The sequence below is a fragment of the Falco rusticolus genome, chromosome 3, assembly GCF_015220075.1.
Source record: "Falco rusticolus isolate bFalRus1 chromosome 3, bFalRus1.pri, whole genome shotgun sequence".
Taxonomy (NCBI): domain Eukaryota; kingdom Metazoa; phylum Chordata; class Aves; order Falconiformes; family Falconidae; genus Falco; species Falco rusticolus.
The window spans coordinates 116,835,559-116,862,172 of record NC_051189.1 but is presented as its reverse complement, the minus strand read 5'-3'; the positions used below and the strand labels follow the sequence as shown (position 1 = coordinate 116,862,172).

Here is a 26,614-nt window from a genome sequence, read left to right as displayed (position 1 = left end):
CAGCCAGCGAAGTAGCTGTGATTTTTTTTTTTATTATTTTTTTTTAAAAGCAGCTTTTCTCGCTGTCTGCTCTCTTTGAGGAAAGTCTCTACCTGAAATAGCTTGCACAAATCATAATAGTCTCAGCGGCATGACAGCAGTTTATCCCGACTGAGACTCCAGCATGCCTTTCTATGCCTTTTATTTCTGCATCTACGCCTTTTATTTCTGCACGGTCGTGCCTGAGCTGGATGGCAGAGGCACAGCCGAGAGGTCTCTGCCCCCTGTGGTACCCCCTTCCCAGGGCACGGCTCAGTCTGCATGAATTGATGCTTCTCTCAGATCAAGGTGGTTTCTGTTTCTGTCTGTAGGTGACATAGTGAGGTACAGATGCCTTCCTGGCTTTACCTTGATTGGAAATGAAATCCTGACCTGCAAACTGGGCACTCACCTGCAGTTCGAAGGACCTCCCCCAACATGTGAAGGTAAAGCTGGGGTGCCCAGGGTGGCAGCCGAAGCCCCCCTGCTCACAGACTGCTGCAAAGCAGGGGGGCTCGTAAGGGAGGGAGCAAGCTGGGTGGCACTGGAGGAGGTCTCCTTGCACATGTTGCATCTGTGGGGCTAACTCTCACATCTCCAGGGTCCCAATAGTGCAAAATCACCCATCAGGACCTGGTGAGGAGGGTCAGGAGACATCACCATGCAGGGAAAGGCTGTTCTCCCGACCCGCCTCGCAGGCTGTGCCATGCACCGTGTGCACTGTGGCTGGGCTCGAGCAGCAACCTGCGAATAACAGTGAGATATTTGCTGCATAACTCATTGCCACAGCTCCCTAATAAATGATGGGGAAAGTTCCTGCACCCCCTTTGCTGGCTCCAGGGATTTTGTGGGGTCTCTGCGTTGTCTGGGGGGCAGGGGGGTTGCCTCACAGGAGGGACCTCTGGCTTATTCCCCATTCTGGAGGGCACTTCCAGCTTGTGGAGCTGAGCAGAGGTCTGACAGCGTGTGTCTGACTGCATCCCTGAAGTCATTATAACAGTCACCCAAACATCCTTATCCTGGGAAGGGGGGAGGAATTCGGCACTGATGGTTTGCCAGTGACACAGGAACAGCAGAAGGAAGAGCAGGGCTGCAGCGAAGCGAGCTCCTCCAGCGAGGCAATCCCATGAGGAGCAGCTTCCCTATTAGTGCCACAGAATGTATTACATGGGAGACAAATGAAAGCCCTGAGCATGCTGCGTTGTACACCTTGCTGCTGCGCAGGAGGGATCCCAGAGATGTTTCCATGCTGCCACGTTCCCCTATTTATCCTCTGGATTCCTGCTGGTACTTTTGTTCACTCCAGCCGCGATTATTTCATCTCCTTCATTCCCTCCTATCTGAACATTTTTACCATATAATGGGATATTTTTCTATAGCTTTATTCTCTCTGAAATAGCATGAACTGAAGGAGAGAAAGGGAGGTCATTCAATTATTTACTGATGGTTCTTAGCCTGGGGGTAAAGGGACTGCTTAAATTACATCTGGCCACCAATTTATAGAGGTCAAAAAATCACTGATGGGATTAAGGATTTGGAAAGAATACACTGTTCTTTCTGGATAGTTCTGGCTGTTTTCTATTAATATAAGTACAGCATTTGCACTGGGCTTTAGTGACAATTATGAATAAATAAAAATCTCTATCTTTTTACACTTTTTGCTCACTTTGTGTGTTTGCCTCCTCTTCTGGGGTGTATTGGCTGGCCTTTATGTTTAGCATTTTCAGCTGGATTTAGTATTTCCGCAAGCTGAATGGGGTGTAGTGATTCTAGAAAGACTTCTGAAGTCCTAGTTAACAGCTCGGTGGGTGACCTGGGAGAAGCCTGTGGCTGCATACCTTTTTCTGACCCAGGCAATAAAGCTTCCAGGGATTCCCAGGGAGTGCTTTGTAACTTGAGAGTGGTTGCTCGGTTGCAGCGCTGTTCGTTTCGGAAGAGATGTGAAACGATGCAAAGACATTTGTAATTGTTTGTTTGCATTGTTGCTTTTCATCCCTTCCTTTCAATGTGGCAATTGCTGGGATTTGTGGAAATGCAGCACGCTTTGTTTGGAGCCTACATCAGGGTCTGGGGATTCTCTGCGAGCCAAAGGGTCCAAGTGGATGTATGTGGGTGGGAGCTGGGCTCTGTCTTGGCTTAGCGTGTCAGGACAGACCTTCTTGGCCATAGCATCTTGTGTTTTCTTCCTCTGCAGAACAGGAAAACTCATTTTTTATTGTCTGTCCTTCCCGTTCCCTGCAGTGCACTGTCCGATGAACGAGGTTTTGACAGACTCCACCGGTGTGATCCTCAGCCAGAGCTTCCTGGGAAGTTACCCTCACTTCCAGACCTGTTCGTGGGTGGTGAAGGTGGAGCCTGGGTATAACATCTCCCTCACCATCGAGTACTTCCTGAGTGAGAAGCAGTATGATGAGTTCGAAATCTTCGATGGTAAGAGAGTCACCCCTTTGCCCAGAGGTTGTAGCGAGGTGGGGTCGATCCCCTCTCCCAAGTAACAAGCGATAGGAAAAGAGGAGCAGCCTCAAGTCGTGCCAGGGGAGGCTTAGATTGGGTATTAGGAAAAGTTTCTTTACCAAAAGTGTTGTCAGGCATTGGAAGGAGCTGCCCAGGGATGTGGTGGAGTCACCATCCCTGGAGGTGTTTAAAAGACGTGCAGATGCTTAGGGACAGGGTTTAGTGGTGGGTTTGGCAGTGCTGGGTTAATGGTTGGACTCGGTGATCTTAAAGGTCTTTTCTAACCTGAACGATTCTGTGATTCTATGACTTGCTTAGCAGCTGAGGGGAAAAGGAAAAAGCAGCAGTTTGGATAGCTCTTAATCGCTGTTCCCAGAGCGCTCGGGGATGGCTTTCCACCACTGCACCTACAGCCTTCTCCTGGACTTGGAGAAAGCTCCTTCTAAGACTCATTGATTCTCTGCATAAGAAAATATCAATGGTTTGGTTTTTCGTTTTTTTTTTTTTGCTAGATGGAAAGTATTTTTCAAAGGGAAAGGAGTTAGAAAACTCCCGGGATAAATTGTAGCAGACATTGCTGGGAAGGGACGAGTTGGGAAGGTGGGAATTCTCATCCCTGAAGCCCACGCAGCCCAGATTTTCTACACCCCTGAGCTCTCATGACCTGATTGGGGATCTGTCGGTACTCACGGCGAAGCAGCCTTGTAACTACACGCCGAACACAAACGCTGCACTGATGCTCCTGTGGTCACGCATGGGGCGTGCTGCCTGGAGCAAAATCCCAGCCTTGCTGCTGTCAGCTGGGCTGGATCTGCCGTCGGTTCCCCAGGAGCCAGGTGTCTGCGCAGGAGCTCGTGTTCACAAAAGAGCCCTGAGCGTGAGCGGCTGTACCCGGACTCACAACGAAAGCTGCCGTGCTACAGTTCCACAACATGCCCACTCCTTCTGCGCGCCCTGGCACGTAAGACCTGTGAGTAGCTGCATGGCAGCCCTGACTTTTCCTTGTTCCCTCCTTCCTTACAGGTCCCTCTGGCCAGAGTCCGCTGCTCCTGTCGCTGAGTGGGAACTACTCTGCCCCTCTGACCGTCACCAGCAGTGGGAACAAAGTCTATCTCCGTTGGTCCTCTGATCACACCTACAGCAGAAAAGGCTTCAAAATCCGCTACTCCGGTGAGTAGGCAGCAGGGGCGAGGTGCTCGGCCAAGGGCACGGCCGTCTTTTCAGCCAAAGATCGCCACAAAATTGCTGCAGAGGGGCATAGGCCATCTGTGTCGGCAGAAGCTGCCAAAGCCCGGGAAGGCGCAGAAAGCTGGGCTGGTTCTGCACTGGTGAGGCTGGGGGAGGCAGGTTCCTTTCCAGGAGAAACCTTGAAGCTCTGGCTGGTTTCTCAACCCCTCTTAAAAATCAGAACCAGAATATATAACTGTAGACCACATGGCTTGGGGTGAACGGAACCCATCCCATGCAGTTCACAGTAAAGATTGCCGTGTTAATTACTGTGTCCTTGCCACAAGGCCATTTGGAGATGTTTGAAAATGAACATCACTAAGAACATGTGTTTAGGAGCTGCTTGGTGCATGAGACACAACTTACACGCAACTGATGGTGTTACAGCATTTGCAATGAACTGGTTGAACCATCCCGTGCACCTGCTCGGGCATTGTGCCACTGCTCCCATGGGATCCCGACCGGGGAGCCTGGGCTGCTCGATCAGCACAAAACTGCTGCTGGCTGCTGAATGTTTGCGGAGAATTCCTTAAAATGAATCACTGTGGTTTGGAACTTAGCAAATCTTAATTAATGGAAGTTATAAAACTGAGCTGAAAAGTTGCCAGTGTGTCATAAATAAATAATTACTTTACTCTGTAAATGAATTAAGTAATATTTAATTATCAGAAATTAGTCTTTATTTCTAGAGCTGAGTGAAACTTGGACACTAGCCCTGCGTTCTTTCCCCCCTTTGAGTTTTTATTTATCCATCACAAGTTCTTGTACAGCCTTAGGTTATGGGAAGCGTGGTGTCATTCCCGAGAATAGGAAGAGAATTTCTCTTGACGTTGCCCATCCAGTGACTGATTTATTCACTTCTGCCCTTCTTCCCAGCTCCTTACTGTAGCCTCCCGCAGCCGCCGGCCCACGGGCTCATCCTCAGCCAGACGGGTCTGCACCCTGGCAGCACGCTCCGCTTCGGCTGCGACGCGGGCTACCGTCTTGTCGGCCACAGCACCACCACCTGCTCCCAGCACCCTCAGGGCTACTTCCACTGGAACGAAGCGATCCCTCTGTGCCAAGGTGAGAGCAGGCAGACGGAGCGTTATGAGGATCTGGGAAGTCCTGGGAAGGACTAAGGAAAATGTGGTAAAAATAAAAACTGACTGTAATTGCTCCAGTTCCCTGTTGAGAACAGGCTTGGAGCTGCAGGCCGGCAGCGATGGGTGCTCCTCTCCTCTCCATGTCCTTGGGAATAGGTGGGCAGGGAGGGAAGGGAGTAACTGGGAGCGCTCGGGATGGGGGAGAAAAAAATTAGCTGTGTGAAGGCAGCTGCTGTAGAAGTGTTGGAACTGCCAGTAAAGACACAGCCAAGCCTTGGTTAAGGACAGGAGAGCCATTGCCTGGAAGAATCTGGAAAAACTGGCAGGAGCATGGGTCCTGCTGAGCTTTTGTAACTGGAATGTCTCTCAACAGGGGATGAGAAATGTCTTGAGATTCAGGTGGTGCCCCGTTTCTCTTGGCTTCATATAAGCTTTAGGCATGTAGTTGTTCTTTCCACATTTCCTCCCAATTAACTGTAATCTTCATGACATATCATACTTAGCACAGGGCTCCTTCCAGGCGTGGGAGTGGAGGGGAAGACAGGGCAGCGTGCCCCGGGGGGCTTTGCTTCAGCGCTGTTTCGTCTCCCTCGCTGTGTTCGCTTTCTGATTGCACCTCTTCCTCAGCCCACCAATCATCCCTGTTCCTTTGTGTGGATGAAATGCCCATCTTTATTCTGATGAAGCCTTTCAATGCCTTTGAACATTCATCCATGTTCCAAGGGGACCAAGCACGGGGGATTGATACTGCATTGACTTCCCTGGAAACTAGCCAGAAAACAGAGACAGCACAGGCAAAATCTCATTGCACTGTCTGCATTGTTGTCCGGTCCAAGCCATAAGGAAAAAACAAGATTATTTAGTGTGGGAGGCACCAAAGAGCCTTGAAAAAATCCTTTCTGTGCTCCCAAATCACTTAGTCGCTTTGGAAATTGCACGAGGGTGCAAACAGTCCTGTCGCCGAAGGGTGGTTTTGTGCTGCGGGTGCTTATATCCACTTGGAGCCCTCCCAAGGCTTGTATTTATTTAAAGGTGAGTGGAACGCAGTAAACCAAGACCCTGCTACCCAGTCCCGTTGGCAAGGGTGAACTGGGAAACTGGGCACAAGCTCAGATAGCGATGGAGCCTCCGTGATAACAGACAGGTGCAAACACCGAGTGCTGGAATGAGCAGATGAACAGCACGAGGGGCTGTCATGGCAACTGTGCCTCCTGCATCCTTAGCCCAGTGCGAGGAATTCTCTGATGTAGTGCATCTTTTTTGAGGGAAATGGTGTAATCAAGAATAGGTACAAATGCAGCTAAGTTTTTATTGCCCTGGTATGCTGGAATGCCATCTGAGCCTGGTGTTCAGCTCCAAAATCTGTTTCCTTCCAAAAACTGTGATGGTGTGTGGGGTTTTAAACATGGAGGTGGGGAGGAGATAAGAGAGAAGGTGTGTGGGGAGGTTGGGAGAGGGTGCTCTTGGATGAGGGATGACCTGACAGCGGTGTGATTCAAAGCAGAAACAAGTCCCTGAGCACCAGTTCCCAGGCCACCAGGGAGGGAGTCAGAGCCAGACCACCCACCCATGGCCTGGGGGTGCAGGGGGCTCCTGTGGTGTTGCTGAGCACGCCAGGGCTGTGCCGTGGGACGGAGGGGTGTGGGAAGGAGGTTTGCCATGGGAGCTACATGAGAAGCACTAAACCCACTCTGTGCCATTCTGGTTCAGCTGAAGGCATTCCATGCCCGGAGCTCCATCGTGATCCCAGTCCACAGCAGTCACCAGCAGAGAAAGAATTCGGGGGGCAGTTCTAAGCATTTCAGAAGGCTCGTGCTCCGATTTCCCTTGTGGAGCTCGGGGGGGTGGGGGGTGTCCACTGACCACACAGAGAGCAGCTTAGTCAGGATCTTGGAGCTCAGTGTCCCTCTGGAAGAGCCTGGCTCTCCAGCGAGGAGGACAGCTCGCTGGTGGTGTTAGATCCAGAGGCTGAAATAGCCCCTTTTGGAAAGTCACCCTCCTCTCACTGCTTCCCCATATCTACATCAGGAATCTTAATACTGCCCCATGGTTATCAGGTGCCTTGAGAGGGATGCGGGAGGTGAGTGAGCGGCAGCGGGTGGGAGCTGTAGGAGAATTCATGGTGGAGCAGCTCCCCCCCCCGGCTTCAGCAGCTGATAGCCAGGGCTGGCTGCGCTTTTCTTGCCTGCTTCAGCTACATAAAATCCAACTGTCTTTTTTTTTTTTTTTTTTTTTTTTTTTTTTTCTCCTTTCCCCTTCACATTGCTCTCAAAGCCAACTGGCATCCTTTTGTTTTGGGCCGTACTCCATTTCTCATCCTTTCTGGTGGCCAGGAGCGCGTGGCAGAGGTTGGAGAATTCGATTCGTAACACTACATAAATTGCTCACACAGCCAGCAGTGGCAGGAGGAGGGGAATTGGGGTGCCCATAAACACATGGTCTAGTTAACAAATGACATTTCCCATAGCTCCTTTCTGCCAGTGCATAATCCTCTTCCCCTTCCCAATCCCCTCTGAATAATCTTTACTACGTGCTCACTCCTAGCTGACATTTATGGAAGCAGCAGAGAATATTCTGCAGGGAACAATCTTGCGTTGGCACAATGGGGGAGAACACAAGATGATCTAATACGCCTTTTCTGTCTCTGCTGCCTATTTTTAAGCTGCTTTGTTTTTGGAATCCCAGCTGCAGATTTGCTTTCATAGCCTCTGTCCCTTTCCCTCGCACATCATCTTCCTGCAGGCAGAGTTTGTGTACCTCTGAACCCCCATAAGTGCTTCTCCTCCTTCTTCCCGGGACCACGCTCTCCATGGGTCTCCAAGCCAGATGCTGGTTTGCTTTCCCCTCGAACACCCACTCTTTTGTCACCTCTTAATTCCAGTGGATTGCAGTGCCCACAGAGTCTCAGAAATGCTTTTTGGAGCAGATGGCAAGTTTATTGCCACCTCAAAAATCAAGCTTCTCTGCTTCCTGAAGGGCTCTAAATACAAACTTGCTAATACACATTCTGCTCCAGGATGCTGAATTTGCGGAGAGGGAAGGATCCTGCCACAAGGGCAGGGCTGCAGAGGTTGCAGCCCCAGTTGGCTTTCCCTGTCCAAGTCTTTGTTGTAGCCCAACCATCTGCAGGTGAAGAGGGTTAAGTGGGGTTTTTTATTATTTCTGGTGGCTTAATGACATTTTTAATTAACTGCGTCTGGCCCAGAAGCACTGTGTTATTGCTAAGTTTTGTATCAGGGCAGGATTTACACAGCGGAGAGACTCCAAATGATCAGTCTGACCACTTGAGAGGCGGGCAGGGGGCTTGCCGGGAGGAGGAGGAGGCAGTAAGTCATCGTCATCCTCCCCCTGCGCAGAGAGGCAAAGGCCAGCGCTCGCTGAGCGGGAGCGCGGTGGCCCTGGTCTCTCTTCACTCGGGTGTCCCTCCCTGCAGCTGCTGTGACTCAGTTTCCTGGTGGCAGATAGAGGTGATGAGTTTTGGCGAAGTATCAGGGTGCAGAAGAGGATTGAACAGAGGAAGGAGAAGGTTTTGCTGGGGGCAGCGGCCTGGGAAGGGGGGCAGCTTTCTCCCCAGCCTCTTGTGTTGGGTGCAACATCAGAAAGTCATAATGTGAGAACTGCCGGGTGCAAGAGAAAGAGCAGGACTTGCCAGGTCCCCTCTTCTTTTGCCTCAGAACGAAATTGGTATTCAGCGTGGCTGCTTGTCTAGACACCCAGCCTTGTGCGGAGATTCGCCAAGCTTCTTAGCTCGATGAAGTGACATACGTGTGATTATCATTTCAACCAGGGATCTGCCTGATCGTGCTAATACGAGCCTGCTGAATTACTCACACTTATTAGCAACACCAGCTTCTGCAAGGTGCTGTGTAATTGTGCTCCAGGCTGGGGCTCTGGCTGACTCGTGTAGCAATAGTGGGATGAAAGCATCTTGGACTTTCAGCGGTAGGAAATCTCTGGTGGTTGTGCTGATGCTGTGTACGGTAAGCTTGGTCTCTCCTTTCCAGTGCCCAGTGGAGTCCGTGTCACCAGCAGGCGAGTTTTCTAAGGTTGCTGATTTTCTAGCCCTCGTTTGTGTGCAGAGGGAATAACAGAATGGGGAATGTGTGTTGAAGTGTCAGCATGTGGCCCAGGAGACATAGGCTCAGCCTCCAGTTCATGCATTAGCTGGGCGGGAACAGCTCGGGCTGCTCCGGGGAGGAATGGATTTCCTTTAGAGTATTTTTAAAATGCAGACAGCTCTTTGGGTTAGGTGTTGGCCTCCGTATTGGTGCTTGCCAGCAGGCTCTGCTTGTCCTGGTGCCCCACAGGGGCTGGTGGCACCCCGCTGGCTGGTGGCCTCGCCGTGGCAGCGCTGCAGGTCCCAGGCTGCTCTTCCCCCTTGGCATCCCACGCCTGTCCGGGCAGGTGGGCTGCCCATCTCCAGCCTCAGCAAGATGGGCTTCCCCTGGATCCAGGACTCGGAGAGGGATGGGAACCTGCGCGGTGGTTCTGGAGGCAGGTCAGGTTTGGGGTTTGGTTCCCCAGCTCTTCTGAAGGCTGATGGAGGAAACCAGATTTGAGTGTCAGACTCCCGGTGCCGGTGTTCCCAGCGGTAGGGAAGAGGGGTAGCCAGGCTTGTCCCGTCTCGTGAAACTCTTGCAGCATAAATGAACATGAGTCTGGTCTGTCTGTATTCGGCTGTCGCTCATCTTTCTGCCACCTGCCTGTCCCCTTTCTTGCCCTGTTTGGCTGCTCTCCTGGCCGCAGAGCTGAGGATTTCGGCAGGAGCGGTGCAGAGCATCTTCTCCGAAGTGCTGCCATCTTGAGCAGCCATTTGGCATTGTGCCTGTTAACAATTTTTTTTATTTCCCCTGAATTCCCCCCCTTACCTTCTCAGCCATAATGCTAAATTTAGCCTTCCTTCTGCCACAACATAATTACACAATTTGCTGCCTTATGTAATCCAGAAGTGCTGTTGGAAAAGGGTTTCAGCTTGTTGCTGCTGTCGGATGTAAATACAAAACATTATTGCTATCTAATCCTTCATCTCTGTGTGAAAACTTTTGAATGCTGTGTTGATACATTTTGTGTTACAGATATTATAGAAAGTAGGAGCGAGAGCCTCTTCCAGTAGAAACTGGTATTCAGCATTCGCTTTGCTGTTACCACACCGATGGACGGTCTGATCCTCGGTGAAAGTGGGAATTCGCTGCAGCTTCTGGGATTCACCAGGGGGCTGGAGCTTCTGTTAAATGGGAGAGCTGCGATCTGGGCTTTCAGCTCATCACGAATCGATGACAAAATTGGAAGCTGACTGATTTCGCGGCTGTGGTGGTGTTTTTTTCCCCCTTTCTCAGCTCTCTCCTGTGGAGTTCCCAGAGCCCCGAGGAACGGCGTTGTCTTTGGGAAGGAGTACACAGTGGGAACGAAAGCCGTGTACCAGTGCAACCAGGGCTTCCAGCTGCAGCCCGGCGAGGAGCCCAGCACCGAGTGCCTGCAGGCAGGGCAGTGGAGCAACGGCAACCAGCCCCCGCAGTGCGTGGGTGAGTGTTTGCAGCAAGTCCTATGGGGAATTCGGGAAGTCCCTTCAATAATGCCTTCCAGCTCTACCCTGGGCAGCTTTGCCTCACGGGTGCACTCTTTAGGACACCAGGTTTGTAACCCTGCATAACTTGGGTCTGATGTCCCGTCCCCTCTCGTGGTGTCTTGCTTCCCCACCCAAAATTTCTTGGATGCTTTGTATAAGAAGGAACAACCCATCCTATGGAGGATATCCTTTGAACTGATTCCCCCTTCGTCAGGCATGGCTCTGACACCATCAGCCTTGATCGGATGTTTTGTGGGACACAAAAAAAAAAAAAAAAAAAAAAAAAAAAGGGGGAAAAGCAGCGTTCCTGGAAGGCTTACTAAAATAAACAAGCTTTATGTTTGCTTTAGGAAAACACCCATAAACCAGAGATGCTAATACTGGCCCCCTCATTAAAAAGCCAACACGCTTGCTGAAATGCCCTGGAGTTAAACACTTATTAATGTCTTTATCGCATTTCTTTTCCCTGACTCGCCACCTCTGTTTTTCAGCTGTCACCTGTCCCGATATCAACAGCATTGCAGTTGAGCACGGGCGGTGGCGGCTGACCTACGAGATCCAGTACCACTACAACGCCCAGCTCATGCTCATCTGTGACCCCGGCTACTACTACACGGGCCAGCGGGTCATCAGGTGCCAAGCCAATGGCAAGTGGAGCATAGGCGAGCCGATGCCGACCTGTAAAAGTAAGAGCAGCGAAGCTCCGGAGCCGCGCCAGGGCCAGCCACCCTTGCAGGGAATGGGGGTGCTGTTTGCCGGCCGATGGGTGTGCAAGCTCTGCTGTGGGCGTGCAAACGTGCCACGGTCCTGGCTGCTCTCGGCAGCATCCGAGAGCACGGCTGTGGGACCGCTGTGGTGGAAGGGAGTTTGGATGCAGGGAGAGGTCATCTGTTGATCTTGGGGTTTGGTTTATTCTAAACAGTTCTGTGAGAGCTCAAGCCCGTTAGCTCGTCTGTTGCTGGGGGGGTCCGAGCAGCTTCACTGTCACTGGTGCCAGGTGCTCTGAAGTTTGCTTTTAAGAAAGATGATGATAAATTCTGATTTGAAACCTCACCTCTTCCCATTGTATGCAAATGCCAAGTTTACGAGGGTAACAGTGTCACCTGTAAATCAAAAACACTCTCGGCAAACAAGCAGCTCGCTCAGTTCTGACACGACTGCTCTGCTTTGGATCTTTTCTTTTGTCAAAGGTGGGTTTTTTCACTGTAAGTGCAGATAGAGACGGAAAAATTTCTTCTTCAGAATGGCAGCTTTCCCTTCCCTCCTGTGTCCCTTTGTTTCTAGAGATGGAACTGCCAGCTTCGGTGACAGATGTAGTCTTACCCCTGCTAGCTCTTCAGCCAGATCCAGGAGCATGAGCCTGACCTCGTTTTATTTCTTCAGCGTTATTGCCACCTAAATTCAAATGACAGGATCTTGGCAATGCACTAAGGTCAGGAGCACCCAGCGTGAGTCTCTAGATTTCTTGCTGAGTGCGAAAGCTCCAGAGGGTTTGCAGATCTTTAAGTTAGATAAAATAACGAGCTGAATTTTGCATTTGCACGGGCTCCTGGCCAGGCTCCAGCTGCACCCCACCAACCAGCCTTTCATCGGGGTGTCCTCTGTGGGTCTGATCTTTAGACATCAGCTCTGTCCTGGAGGTTCTGGTGTGAGGGAAAGCTGGGTGTCACTTTTTAATTGGAGATCTTGTGCCGTTTTGTGGCTTTTCTGGAAATCAGGCTTCCAGGCTGTATCTAGCAACGGGTTAATAATAGAAATAATAAGAGAAATACTAGAAATATTCCTATGTGAAAAACTTCTACAGTTTCTTCCTAGCCGGTCTTACCTTTAGTACTTCCCTCACGTCCTGAAGCATAAATATTAATAGCACTTATTTTTGTCACCTCGTGTAACGCGACTCTGAATTGTTGTTAGCCGTGTAACTATTTAATAATCTTTCCTCCTCATTTCTGACTTCATTAATAACTCGTGGTGGTAAGCATCGCGGAGAGTGTTTCTATACCAGACACCGCTCCCCGCCTGTTGTCGCTCACTGTGCTTTGGGATCTCTTCTAGTCATCTCGTGCGGAGAGCTGCCGACCCCGCCGAACGGGAACAAGATCGGCACGTTGACCAGCTACGGGGCCACAGCCATCTTCTCCTGCAACACTGGCTACACCCTGGTCGGGTCCCGCGTGCGGGAGTGCATGGCCAACGGGCTCTGGAGCGGAGCAGAAGTGCGATGTCTGGGTAGGTGTGGAGCATCCCCTCGGGTGTTTGTCGGGAAAGCTTCTCGGTTGCCTTTCAGGAAGGAGTAGGAATTTTACATGTTGATTCAAGAGAGGGCCCGAGCAGGGATTTGGTGCTACTGGTGTTACAGATCTGCTAATAAGTTAGAATTGACTTTATTTGATTTTATAAAATAATTTGGAATAAGAAATATATTTTAATGAAACTTGTAGTTGCACAGCAAAAGCTGCTATGTAAATCCTTTGTACAGCTCTGTACCAAGGCTAGAAGAATGGGCCAGAATCATTGTTTAAAACTTAGGTAACAAATTTGGGATTTTACAGATTCCTTTGTATTTGACTAGTCTTCTGTATGTAGAAAGTGTATTGAAATGTCAGAATATAGAATTAATGGGAACTGGGGAGGGTCGACTGGAACAACTTGTAGTTACCTGCCAAGAAACCGTGAACTTTAGTAAAAGGCAATTCTGGCAGGGGGAGATCGCGACCACCGACTCATGTACCACCTACCCAAATGGTACCCCAGACCCATTTCTGGACCTTTCTAACCTTTACTGCGCAGAATCGGATATGGGAGGAGAGTATGTTAATGATTTTCGGGAAACACTATGATTATGCATGAATACTTAATGAATATGCATGAATAAGTTCTATATGAGGTGTCTGAGTTTGAAGCTTGGTGTGCGCTGATCGTGAGAGGACTCGCTCACGCACCCGGCCGCCAGTAAAGAAGCGTCTGCTTATCTGCATCACATTGGTGTCGATAAGTTCTTCATTCCGAGATTTCGGTAACACTGGTGTGTAAAAAGAAATTAGACTTTGATTCCTTACGGCTCAGTACGTGTGTTTTGAAATTGGAGAGGAGAGCTTTAAAAACAATACGTTGGTTTTTACTGCTGCTCTGGGGCTGTTTATGACTGCTGGGTGTGGAACCGAGATCCACCCAGAGCATCGGGGTGGCGCGCGATGCCTTCCCCGTGAGCTCTCGGTGACCCCCCTGTCTCCCTCCTGCAGCGGGGCACTGCGGGGTGCCCAGCCCCATTGTCAACGGGCAGATCAACGGGGAGAACTACAACTACCGTGGCAGCGTGGTTTATCAGTGCAGCCCCGGCTTCCGCCTCATCGGCATGTCGGTGCGGATCTGCCAGCAGGATCACCGCTGGTCTGGGAAGACGCCTGTCTGTGTGCGTAAGTATGTTGTCAGATTTCTTTAGCCCTGGTGACGCTCAGAGGATGAGAGCACGTGTAAAGCCGTTGTGCAGAGTTTACACGCCCGAGCTGGGTACAGCTGCTTTGCACACGCACATGGCGAGCGTGCTGCACAAGCATCCCGGGGTTCGCGCAGGAGAGCTGCGGCGTGGCAGGAGTGGCGAAGCTTTGCTGCTTCGGCAATTCCACTTTGGTGCTTTTCATACGCGGAATTTCTTAACGGGGGAGCCCAGTTAAGGTGTGATTTCTGGGGGGACCAGCCTTTATCAGGGTGCGGGGGGGCTAAAGGCAGATACAGCCCCGCCGGGCACACCACGGTTGTCACCGTCTTTGAGACCTGTGCTGGAGGAAAGTTAGTCTCTCTCCTCCTCTGATCCACATTCACAAGTCACCTTGTACAACCTGCTCATTTATCTTTCCAGTAAATAAGCTAATTAAGTAAGCCTCTGGAGCTCTAAGGTGTTAATAAGTTTAAGCATCTTCTTATCAATGGACAGTGCAATCCGGCTATTTCATATCGTGATTCTCCAGTTGTTTGCTTTCAATCTCTCCTGCCTGCTTTAGAGCTCTGTGTGCTGAGGCACAATAGTAACGGCAAGATACGAAGTGAGGAATGACCTATCAGCAAATATGCAGATTCCAGCCTAAAAATACGAAACAGACTGAAGCTGTCAAGGTTAGCAATGACTCCAAGATTTGGAGGATGGCTGTGATTCTGCCTGAGCATCTTCAGAAAAGAATTATTGGAAAGGCTGGTTTTGGGTCCGTAGATCGTTTTGAATTTACTCTTGTGTCTGAGGATGCTCTGTTGGAAAAGTTTTAATTCATTTTTGCCTGCCAAGTATATACTTACTAACCTTGAATCAGAAAATCATATTGATGGAGGTCCTCCAGCTGTCAGGCAGATTTATGGAAATGCAGGATTTTCTAAACATCCATTTTCATGGCTCATCTTGTTTCTTCCAGGAGGGACCAAACCCATTAGAACAAAGCAGGTTGAACGTTGCTCGTCCGTATGTGTCTTCTGACTACTGAACCAGCACAGGGCGGGTTCCTGAGCAATTTGTCTCTGCTTTGTGCCAGCTTCTGACTCTGGTGCCTGAAAGCCCCCCAAGCCTTCGTGCTTGCACCTGTAAGGGTGTCTCATACGCAGAAGTTGGCTTTGAAGTTATTACACTAGGCCTTACAGATAACATAAATCTGATGTCTTTAAAGGAGAGCACTGTTGGGCTCTGAAATTAGGTGCCTTGAGGCTTTATTGCTTCTGAAGCAGCTCAGGGCACATTATAATTTCCTATTGTCCTGATACTTTCTCTCTAAACCTGCTGCGGTTGCTTCCTCTGTGTGAACGGGTCTTTTTTGATCCGTGCCAACTGTGGGGAGCCTTTTTTTTTTTTTTTTTTTTATCTGGGACGGAATCCATCACTTGTTTCAAAACATGTATAATCATATTCAGAAGCACCTCAGAGAATCTGACATCTGCTTCCTGCAGCACCGAAAGGCTACCTTGCTTCATATTTTTCAGACCTGTACCTGTCACCAGCTTGCATAAGGAATAAATTCCCATCCCTGTGGTATAGTCCAGCCCTGGCAGTCAAATGTTATGGATCTTTTGTGAGAATTTCATCTTCCCCTCTAGCTTCGGGCTTTGGCAGCTGTACTGCTAAACTGCTGGACTTTTGCTGATGGATGATTACCCTCTTTCAGCATGACAATAATCAATATTGCTTTGTCCTCAGCTGTCGGAAGATGTCGCATTCCTTAAGCAGCCAAAGAAACGCTGCGTGGCATATCCTGACATTTCTTTTTGCGCAGTGGAACTGGCTGCTGTGCTCACAGCGAAGGTCCCTGGGCATCGCTCGCAGCAGGGGCTGCGTCTGCCCTGTGTCGCCCGCCTCTGCCAAGGTGCCACGGAGTGGTCCAGGCAGAAGGATTTTGAATGTCAGGGCTGTCTGTGCTGACTGCTGCTCCAGGTTTTGCCTCTGCACCTTCCCCCAGCGCTGGTGGAGCAGCTCAGACCCTTTACCCTTTTACCTTGTTGCTACCATCAGCCACAGGAACAAGAGCTACACAGAATTCCTCATTTCAGGGATTTAGAAATAAAGGTGTGTCGTCTTCCCCCCCCAAATTTCCCCAGCTTAAAGCAGGACAATTTAAGCTTTCTGGACCATATGCTAGAAACCTGATCTTTCTTCTGTTTTTCCTCTCTCTTAACTATCCCTCCAGATGTAACTTCATAGCGCAGTGAGCATACATCTGACGTACACCAGGAAGGGAGAGGAAAACATCAGGTTTCATGACTCTGTGTGTGATGCCCAGGGTAATGTAAGGCAATAGATTAATAGCAGTAGCTGGGGTTTTTGAAGAGGAGCTCTAGGGATTTACGGTGTAAGTCAGTAGGATGCTGGCACTCAGCTGCTTAGAGAGCGGTTCAGAGAATTTCTTATGCCAGTAAAACGAACAAAGGTACTGGCTGTGCTCTCCACTTGATTCAGTATTTCAACAGTGCTGGCTGCAAATCTTTACGTGTTGGTGTGGGTTTCAGGGTTGACGTGGGCGTTTTATGGTCTCCTTCCTTGGGAACTTTTTTTTTTCCAGTGGTTCATCCACTTTCTTCCAGGCAAAAAAAGTAATTGCTCCGATTTCTAATTGTAGCCATCACTTGCGGCCACCCTGGCAACCCTGCCAACGGCTTGACGCAAGGGAGTCAGTTCAATCTGAACGATGTGGCTAAGTTTGTGTGCAACACTGGGTACCACCTGGAAGGAGCATCCCAGTCCCAGTGCTTGGCCAATGGACAGTGGAGCAGCACCCTGCCCACCTGCCGCGGTGAGTCCTCTGCCCCCCTGCTCTATGTGATTTGTCTGCGCCTTCCTCGCTGGTTACTCTGGGTTCCTAAGATCTTGCTGTCAGAAATCCATGTAAAGCAAATCTTGCGGTTCCTCAGGAACATACGAGTGATGTTTGAGCTCCGAGGACCTGGGTAGATCGCATGCAACAAACCCGATTTGTCTCTTGGACTCCACTCAAAGTTGTTAACGGACCCTGCCCAGCCCTACATCCTCCAAGACATTGAAGTGTGTGTTGTAAGTGGGGAGGACACAAGAAAATACCAGGCCAGACCCATAGCAGAGGTCAACCTGGTACCCCTAGACCAGCTCATGCAAACCAAACGCCACGGTCTTTGTGCAGAGCCCTTTCTCCTTCGAGGCTGCCCTTCTTCTGCTGGTATTAGCACTCAAGTTCACTTATCAAATTCCCATCCCCTCCCTGCACTCCCTTCCTCTGTACTCCCTTAATCCAGCATCTCTGTGAATACTGTTGCTGTGTTGGTCAAGGAATCGGTTATTCTCATGTATGATGTGAGATGGTTTGGGGCCGGAGAGCAAGGCGCTGCTGCTAGTCCTCGCGTGGCAAGGCGAGAGCCTGCAGCATTGCCTATAAGGATTTTTTCTATTTCTACCCTATACAATCTTAAAAAAAAAAAAAAGACTGGGGAAAAAAACCCTTTTAAATTGTGGAAGATGTGATTTGCAGTTTTTCCCCCTTTTCCTGCTCGTTTTTGGAGAATCCTTTGTTCTTTGTTACACCCTTTGTTTTGTTTTGTTTTGTTTTTTTGTTGTTTGTTTGCAGTTGTAAACTGTACTGACCCTGGGCACCTGGAAAACAGCATCCGTCAAGTGCAGCCAAGTGGTCCTCACAGATTCAGCTTTGGAACAACTGTCTCATATCAGTGCAGCCATGGATATTACTTATTGGGTACACATGTCCTTACCTGTCAGGGGGATGGCACTTGGGACCGTGCCCTCCCACAGTGTCTTTGTAAGTTCTTAATAATACCCATCCACCACAGGCTTTCATCCCATGTAGTTCTCTGTTGCTTAGCTGAATGGTTGTGTAAAAAGTCTGGATCCAAAGCCCTCTGTAATCCATGGGAATCCTTCCATCAGCTTCACTGGCCTCTGGATCCTGCCCGCTGAAGGGGAATTTGTGGTCTGAGAAGAGAAATCCTGGTAGACAGAGGTGGTTTCCCTCTGCAGGGGAAGGTGGCTCCCCCTGGGTTTTACTGGTTCTCTGCAGCTCCAGCAAAAGTGTTGCAGGTAGAGAAGGGCAGCAAAACCTGTGCAACACAGATCTTCTTAGGAAGCGGCGTGCAATTAGCCAGGCTGAGGACGAGCATATTTAACACCGCTGGGGCATGGCTGAGTTTCCATACACCCACTCATCCCCGCGGCTTTGAGGGAGGGAAATGACAATGCGATGGGGAAATAAATGCAGGTTTTATTCTGCTGTAGTGCAGGTGCTAAAGAGGATTTGCTTCTTGACCCTTGCTTTATGTTCCTCCTCCTTTCTTACAGTATCCTGGCCCTTTCTGCCGCTGTGGTTTGCAGAGAGAATTGGGGGGTTCTGGGCAATGGTTTGGCTTGAGGTGTCTTTGCAAAGACACAAAAACTCATGGTGGCCTCACACTGCAGGAGTAGTGCCTGGTCCAGGAGATCTCCCTGCATTGTATGAAGGGTGTCAGTGGGGGTGTCCCCAGCTTACACTGGGGGGAGCCAAGGTCCAGAGTGCCTTTCCAGGTGACGTAGGGCTGCCCAGTGACAGGAGCAGACCCCTGGCAGACACAGCTAGAACATCCTTTTGCAGACATAACGAGTACCATAACGAATGGCGGGGGCAGTCAGAGATGGAGCTCCTTACATTCAAATCAGCTTAGCTGTTCCAAAGCCATGATTGTTTCTGGTTTTGTTTTGGTTTTTTTCTTGTATTATCCTTCGACACCTAGTCATACAAAGCAGGTTTGGGCACATTTTCCTTTCCTTTTGTTAGCAGCATGCCACCTCCTCACACTTGCAGCACCCTGCACAGGCCATGGGGAATTGACAAGTGATAACGGTGGGGTGCCGCAGCCGCAGGGGCTCCGAGGGGGTAGTTACCTTGGAAAACCTGGCAGCCCGATATCTCAGGCTCCCTCAGTCCACAGCTTTCCAACTAAGTAAAAGGGATCTCCTTCCTTAAAATGTTGACCATCCCTTGACTTGGAGGATTTGTGGGCACTCCCAAAACTTTGGACACTGAGGTCAGTTTTACGACTGATCATTTGGATTCATGGGCTTAACAGTTTAAAAAAAAAAAAAAAAGACATTTTTGCATGTCTTTGTTTCTGCGTGTTGAACTTCAGATATGCTCAGTGCTGAAACTCATACTCCTGTAAAGTGTTTACAGCTGGGTACCTAAAATTACTAGGCACTTTCTAAAACATAAATTAAGGAGGTTGATGCCAGACAAGCTTGGGTTGCAAATGTTGTCTCATGCCTGTTCCTGCGGAGGGAGTAAAACAGGGCTGATCCCCTTTGAGGCGTATGATGGCAAGTCCAGTAAATACACGGGAGCAGAGCCTGACACATCAGAAGAAACAGTCTTCATACCGTGTACATAAATCCTTTAAAAACCTCCATCCCACCACAGGTTTTAAGCTTAGCTGAGTCTGCTGTAGTATCTGTTATTAAATTGTTAGTTACAGTGTGAGTTTAAGTATTACCTATCAAACCCATTTCCTTGCAAAGCGTCCTTGGTTTTAGTCACAGCTCTGCACCAGTGTATTTCAACGCCCACGTGCCCAAACATACGCGTGCTCTCCTTTTTATTGAAACATACATCATGTTTTCTACCTAATGCCACTATTGGTATTTTTAGACTGTAGCAGAGGGAGATAAGATATCCATTACGGATGCTTTCCTTCAGAAACCGAGTGGTGCATGGCGCTGAGCATCCTCATCCAAACCTGTCTAATAACCCCTGGATCTGCCACTGTATTTGTCAACAGCCTCCCTGTCTCCACTCTGATTGCTAAGCTAAAGTAAACCTATTAATTATTGTTAGCAGCGGGTTTTTACTAGCAATGGTCGAGTGAGCAGTGCTCGGAATCTGCTGGGATAATTTGCTCAGGTGTGACATGGCATCGATTGCAGCTCTGTGTCGCAGGACCTGGCGCTGCCGAGGGTGGGTGGGGGTGAGGGTGTGCATGGAAATACTCCTGTGTAAGAAGGGATGAGCCTTTCCAAGGAACCTGCAGAATGCCTGTCAGCATCAAGACTAGACATTTATGCACAAACCCTTGGCAGCTCTTACAGGATGAGCTCGTGTGCCCCAGCAGGAGACCGATGCAAGGTCTGCTATGCACAGCTGCACCGTGGCGTGAGTCCCTGGGCATTTGGTGGGCTCTGGGGCAGATCAGTGGGTTTAAGCTGCCAAGGTCCCATGCAGCAACCTCAAATGTGTGCAGTATGGCCTCAAACAGTGCAGTACTTTGCTGTGTCCCTGCTGCACCTGCCTGTGTATGAGCATCACGGGCAGTTCCCTCCTGGTTGAAGCTTTTGCATCTGTCTCTTACAGTGGTCTCCTGCGGCCACCCCGGCTCACCCCCCCAAGCTCAGATCTCAGGGGACAAGTACACCGTTGGCTCCGTGGTGCGGTACAGCTGCCTCGGGAAGCGGACGCTGATCGGCAACTCCACTCGCATGTGCCAGCTGGATGGGCACTGGAGCGGCTCCTTGCCGCACTGCTCAGGTGAGGTGGGCTTCGGGCAGGAGGGGATGGGGCAGTCCAGTCCTCCCACTTCCATCCTCTGAGAGGGCAACCCGATGTGCTTTGCTGAACCAGAGAAATACACATGCTACAGCGGGGGATTGTGGAAGACTCTGAAAATCACTGCGTCTCAGCTCTCCAGTCTCCTGCAACTTGGATGATAAGCTCTGGCACAGAGTAAACCGCTCGGCTGGCAAGACGAGAAATAAATCACTGCAGCAAATGTTTGTGGTGGGAGGTGGACTACAGCCTGCTGCTTTACAGTTTTCTCCGTGCAGAGGCTGTATAGGATGAACATGTCTTATGCAAAGTTGGATCCTTGCATCCTATCTGCAGCATCTGACCCTCTTTCTCATGCGTCCTGGTAAAAGAAGTCCGTGAGGCCCCTTTCCAGGGCCTGACATCTGCTGTTACGACACCACAGCGGTCCTAGGTCTGCACAAGGCAAGTGCAAGCTGGTACAGTCAGTTTTCACATCATCAGCATCTCCACTGAGAGCGCTTTGGCAACAGAAGTCCATCCCCACTCCCATGCCAGAGTGAGAAGGGTCTTGCACTGAAAACATCCTGATAAGCAAAAAAGTCCCTGACGAGACGAGACTTGGGTCCAAGGTGATGGGGGATGCAGTGAGTTGTGTTTGCCAAGCCTTCCTGAAACCAGGGAGCTGGGACCTCAGCCCATGGCCTCCAGCAGCAGGCAGGATGCTGTGCAAAGCCCTCCCCATGCCAGCCCGTCACTTGGTCCTTGGAGAGCACAGAGGCAGCCAAAGTAAGAAGTTAGCTGTAGCAAAGCATTTGGGACACGTGTTAATTTTTAATTATGCCACTTAGATTTAGCAGCTCCACTTGACCAAGTTTAACCTCTGCTTTGGAAGGCAAAAAGAAATCAAGTGGAGTCATCCTCCTATTCAGAAGCCATATCTGCAGAGTTCTTGATCTGTAGCTACTTGGAAGGGTTTTCTGCTCTAATTCGTGCCTCTTCCCCGTGTGGTTTCCACTGTCTCTCCTGTCATCTGTGTGGGTGGATTTTTTGAAACGTTTAGTGCGACTCCGACTGGTTCCTACGGACATCTGTTGGGTGTGATTTTTCTGAATGGCTCCATGGAGGCAGCTTGAGACCAAGGCTGATGGCCTTGGATGAGCCCTCTCTGTTTGGGGACCGGGCAAATGCCCACTACCTCCGAACCATGATTTTCCACCCAGGGGCTTGGGGGAAAAGCTCCTGTTTAACACCAAACTGGGGCGGTACGCCTACAGAAGCAGCGAAGAGGCAGAACACAGCTTGGCTCATCTCCTGCCAAAGGTTCTCTGCTGCGTGTGGAGGATCCCTGCGGCGCCACAAGATGAGACAGAAAGACTTTGATATCGGTTAACACGTGAAAGAAAATGCTGAACCTGGGAGCGTTCTCCTCCTTCTCTTTCCGTGCAAGATGATGAATGTGCTCATTATGGTTTATATTACACATAAGGCTGCAAAGGCTGTACCTGCAGCAAGGCACAGAAGGCCTGGGAGCTGGGAACTTCATTGCTAGCTGCAGGAGCGAAATCGTCTTTCCTGGCTTGGGGGTGGATGTGTTTACACAGATCATTAGCGGAGAAAGCCAAGAACAGGCAATACACGGTGTGAGCCCGTGTCAGGCAGCGAGGAGGCGGGCATTTCTCCAGCCTGCTCTGGAGAACCCCTGCGAGGCATCTGCTACAGCTGCTCCCTTCCTCCTGTCCCCCTGCCTTACAGCCGGCAGCTCCAAGCCTTCCCAACTTGTACAGGCGGGTGTTTCTCAGCTGGATCCCTCCCCGCCTCCGTGCTCCAAACCCAACAGCTTCTTGTTCTGCAAATACAATCGGGCATGCTGAGGTGGCTCGGAGCATGTCGTAATTTCTGCTTGGAGGGAAACCATCCACATGACTGATGCTGGCAACCGAGCTGCTGTCTGCTGGAGCAGCTGCCGCAGGAAGCGGCTGCAGCTGCCAAGGGCTCCATCTTGAGATGCAGGAGTTATGGCCGTGGTTTGCAACCAGCTTAAAACCAGTGGGCTCCCAGAGTTGGGGGACATCTCGTCTGGCATCTCCCTGCTCTGCTGATAGCCAGAGTTAAACAGAGTCAGCCACACAACGCAGATCGGTGTGCCGGCCCCCCGAACGCGTGCAGTGGCGAGGGAAGAAGGGCCGTACCCTATGAGTTGCTTACTCTGCTGATACCGTGCTCTCTTCTCCACAGGAGGCAGTCAGGGGATGTGCGGTGACCCGGGGATCCCGTCCCATGGCATTGGGCTGGGAGATGACTTTGATGTCGGCAGCATGGTCCGGTTCAGCTGCGAGCCCGGTTACATGCTCCGGGGCTCATCCGAGAGGACCTGCCAAGCCAACGGCTCCTGGAGCGGCACGCAGCCGGAATGTGAAGGTACTTTGCCAGCTCCGCATCCTCTCCCACGTCATGCCAAGCCTGCAGTGATGTCTCCAGAAGCAAGGCAGGGAAGGTTGTTGCAACACTGCGGCAGGGACAGCTGCCCAGCCAGCCCTTCCCTCTGCTTTAGTCACCAGGGACAGTCTGGTGCTGCAAGAAATAATACTCATGTTCCCTGTTTCCTCCAAGTAGTGCATGCACGGCAAGGACCCTCAGGTCCCCCCTCCCCAAACACCTGCAGGTCATGTCTCGTAGGAGGGTTTTTCCTCACTGGAGGATGAGTATCGCCTTTTTGCATGCCCAGCTCTGCTCTGCTGTGCAGGCTGCACCGGTATGGTATAAAGTGTTTCGGGTTGTTGAGGTTCATGCCAACATCTGGATTGAGGTATAGAGTAGGAAGAGCCTTTGGGATCTGGTCCTCGCTCCCAGCCATCCCCCAAGAGTGTCGCTCCCAGGCTTGCTGTCCGTGTCTCCTCAGCTGCATCACGTACCCAGCTCGGTGGTCAGAAATGCCCCCTTTGGGCAGAACGCCTGTGGGTACCGCTGATGCATTCAGTGCTGCTTTGGTGAGGAAATGCAGCAGAATGAGAAATGTCAATAGCTTCAAACCCCCGTTAAAGCTGGAACTGGCACATGCGAGAGTCATTTACATTAAGTAGAAACACAAAATGCAAATTATAATCCAGTAAGCATATTTTCATATTTGAAAACCCCAAACCCCTGATTTTTCCATTTGAAGGAGTCAAGTAAGACCCTCTAATCCAATCTAATAAACCCCCAGCCGCATTCTTCGAGCTGTGCTGCTCACTGCTGATGTTTTATAAAAGTGTTTAAAAATCAATTGGGAAATGAACAAAAGCCAAAATGAGGCAGGATACCAACTGCAAGGAGACCTGGGCAAGTGCTGCTCTCCAGCTGGTTTGAAAGCCAAAAGCTCAGAGAGAGTTTGTAAATGAATTGGAAATTTATTCCAAATTGATGGAGCTCTTGATTGAAAAGACACTGAATCATGTTATTAATACACTCAGGTCTTGGGGTTTTTTTTCATTCTCTGGTTGGTGTTTTTTTTTTTCTTGCGGTGGAAAGGCTCTGTTCATTAATCTTAGGATAAATAACCCATCAGGTTCCAGTGGCACCAAAATGCGGATCCGTGGCAGCTTTTTTTTCGTAGTTTATGAATAATAATAACATTTTGCCTGTAATGTAGTCATTTAATGTTAAGTGCTGACTGGCCAATATAGGAAAGTCATTTACAGTGATGAGCAGTGTGCTGTGTCTCCGTCATTTGTATTCACAGCCAGTTGCAAGCGCTACAAGGTGTTCTTCTGACTGCGCTTTGAATGCTATATTCCACTCGCTGGAAACGGTATTTATAGGAGAGGGAGAGAAGAGATTAATTTTGGGATTTAATTCAGGGCAAATGAAGATGAGGGCCAATGCTTGGAAGGAGCGGGCATCTCGACGCTGCTGTGGAAAAGCTCCGGCGCGGCAGCAGAGCTGCTTGGCACCTCCGCGGCACATTAGCTCTCTGCCTCAGCCACTTGTTCGCTGCTCTCAGCCACCAAAATTGAGCAAAATCGAGCCTGACGGGGCTTCGCAGGTCACCAGCACTAGCCTGCCCAGGGAATTCAATGCAAATTGCTCTCCAGACGAGCTGCTAGGTGAGCACGGAGGGTCTCAGCCCGTTCAGCAGGAGCAGGGAGCCCGCTGCAGAGGAGCATGTAAGTGCGTGGAGGTCCCGAGGACACCATGCAAATCCTACAGCATAAATAGAAGGAAAGGAGAGAGGAGCTGATATCTCCATTCCAGAGAGAGAGAGCAAGCTGCTGTAATAGGTTCAATGACAAAGCGTCTCCTTGACTTTGAAGTCAAGGGGTGGGTATTCAACCGTCGATGCTTTCCTGCGCCGGCTCTGGTCCGCGGAGGGATGTGCGCGGCCGGCGGGAGCACAGAGCTTCGCAGAGGGTCACCTTGAAACTCATCGGCTCTTAATCCCAATACCTGTCACCCACTAGAACTTTTTCAAAGAAAATCGAAGGAATAGGGAGGCAGGAAGAAGTCACAACTGATTTTTTTTCTTTTTTTACAAAATGCACAAATGGTTTGGATTTAAATGAAGTGCAGGGACTCCTGGGACTTCTGCTTCAGCCTGTGCTATGTAGCTCCAGGTTTTCTGTCCCTGGTAAGAGCAGCTTCCCTGGATTTCCAAAATCGCTGATTTCAGGCCTCATTTAGCTTTAATTTCCAGCAAGTTTTTAAAGTGTAAACGGAATTTTATATTCTTTTTTTCCCTTCTTCTCCTTCCTGATGCCCTGGCTGTGTTGGCAGAGGAGTGTTGCAGGAGGGAGCTCATCAGTCGGACTCTGCCACACGCTCCTTCCTTCCCTTAGAAGTTGAGCAGAATATTTGCTTGTATAATGTTTATTGATTCCCCAAGTGAATTAAAGCCGCATCCAAAATGAGATGGGGGCTCTGGCTGCTCTTTGGCAGTTTCAGTAGACAGAAACATGTTTATTTTAAGTGATAACACTGGGAAAAGAAAGTTTTGTCTCATGCCCACTTGACTGCTGAGGACATGGGAGGTGGCAGGGCTGGGATTCGGGTCTAGGCTGCTTTTTTTCTTTCTGTTAGGTGGGTTATGGGTTACTGGTTAAATTGAACGGCATGAAAATTACCAGCCCTGAAGCAAAGGCTTTGGGACTGCAAAGGCTCTCAGCTGTGTCTTATTCCAGCAGGAGGTTTTGCCTGATGTGTCAGGCGTCATTAGGAGAGCGTTTCAGCCGGGCGGTCAGATGGCAGCAGAGCCCAAAAGAAGTACGGACGGTTAGAAAGATTAGGTCAGAGGAGGGGGAACACGCGAAGGACGCTGTATCCACGCACCACCTCGAGTGTAGTCAGACATGCACCGATAGCAGTCATCAGCCCTCAGCTTTCCCTCACTTCTGAAGAGCAGGGCTTGCTGCTCCTCACAGAAAAGTACCTTCTCTTGGCACTGGCTGCCAGAAAAGCCCTGAAACAAGCCCCTCTCGGAGTGTTCGGGGAGGTATTTGCTGCGTAGGGCTAGGGGAACTGGAATGTATAGTAAGTCCGAGCCCTTGCCCTGCTCTGGAGGATGCTGCTTTGGCTAACGGTGGTACATGTTGGGGCGGGGGGAGCTTGGTGGCCTCATCTGATCATGCTCTGAGCATCAGTGGCTTCATGCACAGCTATGCCAGCTCTGAGCCCAGGGCCTGACCAGAGAAACTCCCTTCTCCCAGCAGCTTCTCGCTGTAAAACACATAGGAAAAAGCAAAGGAAGGCAAGGGGGGAATCTTAATAAGCTTTTCAGAAAAAGGATGCATGGATTGGCATCAAATTAATTATTACTGAGCTCTGGAGCACCTCTGAGCCTTGTGATGTTTTATATAGCAGAGGCCACTTCGTAGCATACAGAAGCTTCCCAGCTGCCCCCACCCCAGGAACAATGGGATGGTGGGGAACGGGCTCTGGCTGTCATCAGGAGTCAAGGCAGACACTGCCGTCCCTGCTGTCACCGCTCGCGGGCTGCCCCAGCACACATGCACCGCATGCATCCTCAAAAATCAGAATTGCTTCCTCGCTGGGAGGAGGAGCTGGGGAAGGCTGTCGCAGCGGCAGCAGCACATGCAGCCCATGGTCATCCCCGTCTCAGCCAGCTGCTGGCTCCGAAACCCACTCGGGTTCGGTAACAGCAGCTGGAAGAGCGGGCAGGGAACACAGGAGCAGGGCAGCGTGCCCTTGGCTGCCTTCCAGCTCCACATTGGGGCGAGTAGCTGAGTTTTCGGGAAGGCTCAGAAGCACATTTTTAAGTCCTCAGT

At 50.3% G+C, this 26,614-nt stretch overlaps 1 protein-coding gene across 1 annotated transcript in view; it reads left to right on the top strand.

Moving 5' to 3' along the window:
* CSMD2 (CUB and Sushi multiple domains 2) overlaps positions 1-26,614 on the top strand; it is a 305,276-nt gene that overhangs the window by 257,099 nt on the left and 21,563 nt on the right. The window contains exons 46-57 of the mRNA XM_037381617.1: positions 351-464; positions 2,260-2,448; positions 3,496-3,642; positions 4,576-4,764; positions 10,121-10,306; positions 10,842-11,036; positions 12,406-12,579; positions 13,593-13,766; positions 16,443-16,616; positions 17,421-17,609; positions 20,184-20,357; positions 22,593-22,775. Of these exons, the coding sequence (XP_037237514.1) occupies positions 351-464; positions 2,260-2,448; positions 3,496-3,642; positions 4,576-4,764; positions 10,121-10,306; positions 10,842-11,036; positions 12,406-12,579; positions 13,593-13,766; positions 16,443-16,616; positions 17,421-17,609; positions 20,184-20,357; positions 22,593-22,775 (2,088 nt within the window). The remainder of the gene's footprint in view (positions 1-350; positions 465-2,259; positions 2,449-3,495; positions 3,643-4,575; positions 4,765-10,120; positions 10,307-10,841; positions 11,037-12,405; positions 12,580-13,592; positions 13,767-16,442; positions 16,617-17,420; positions 17,610-20,183; positions 20,358-22,592; positions 22,776-26,614) is intronic.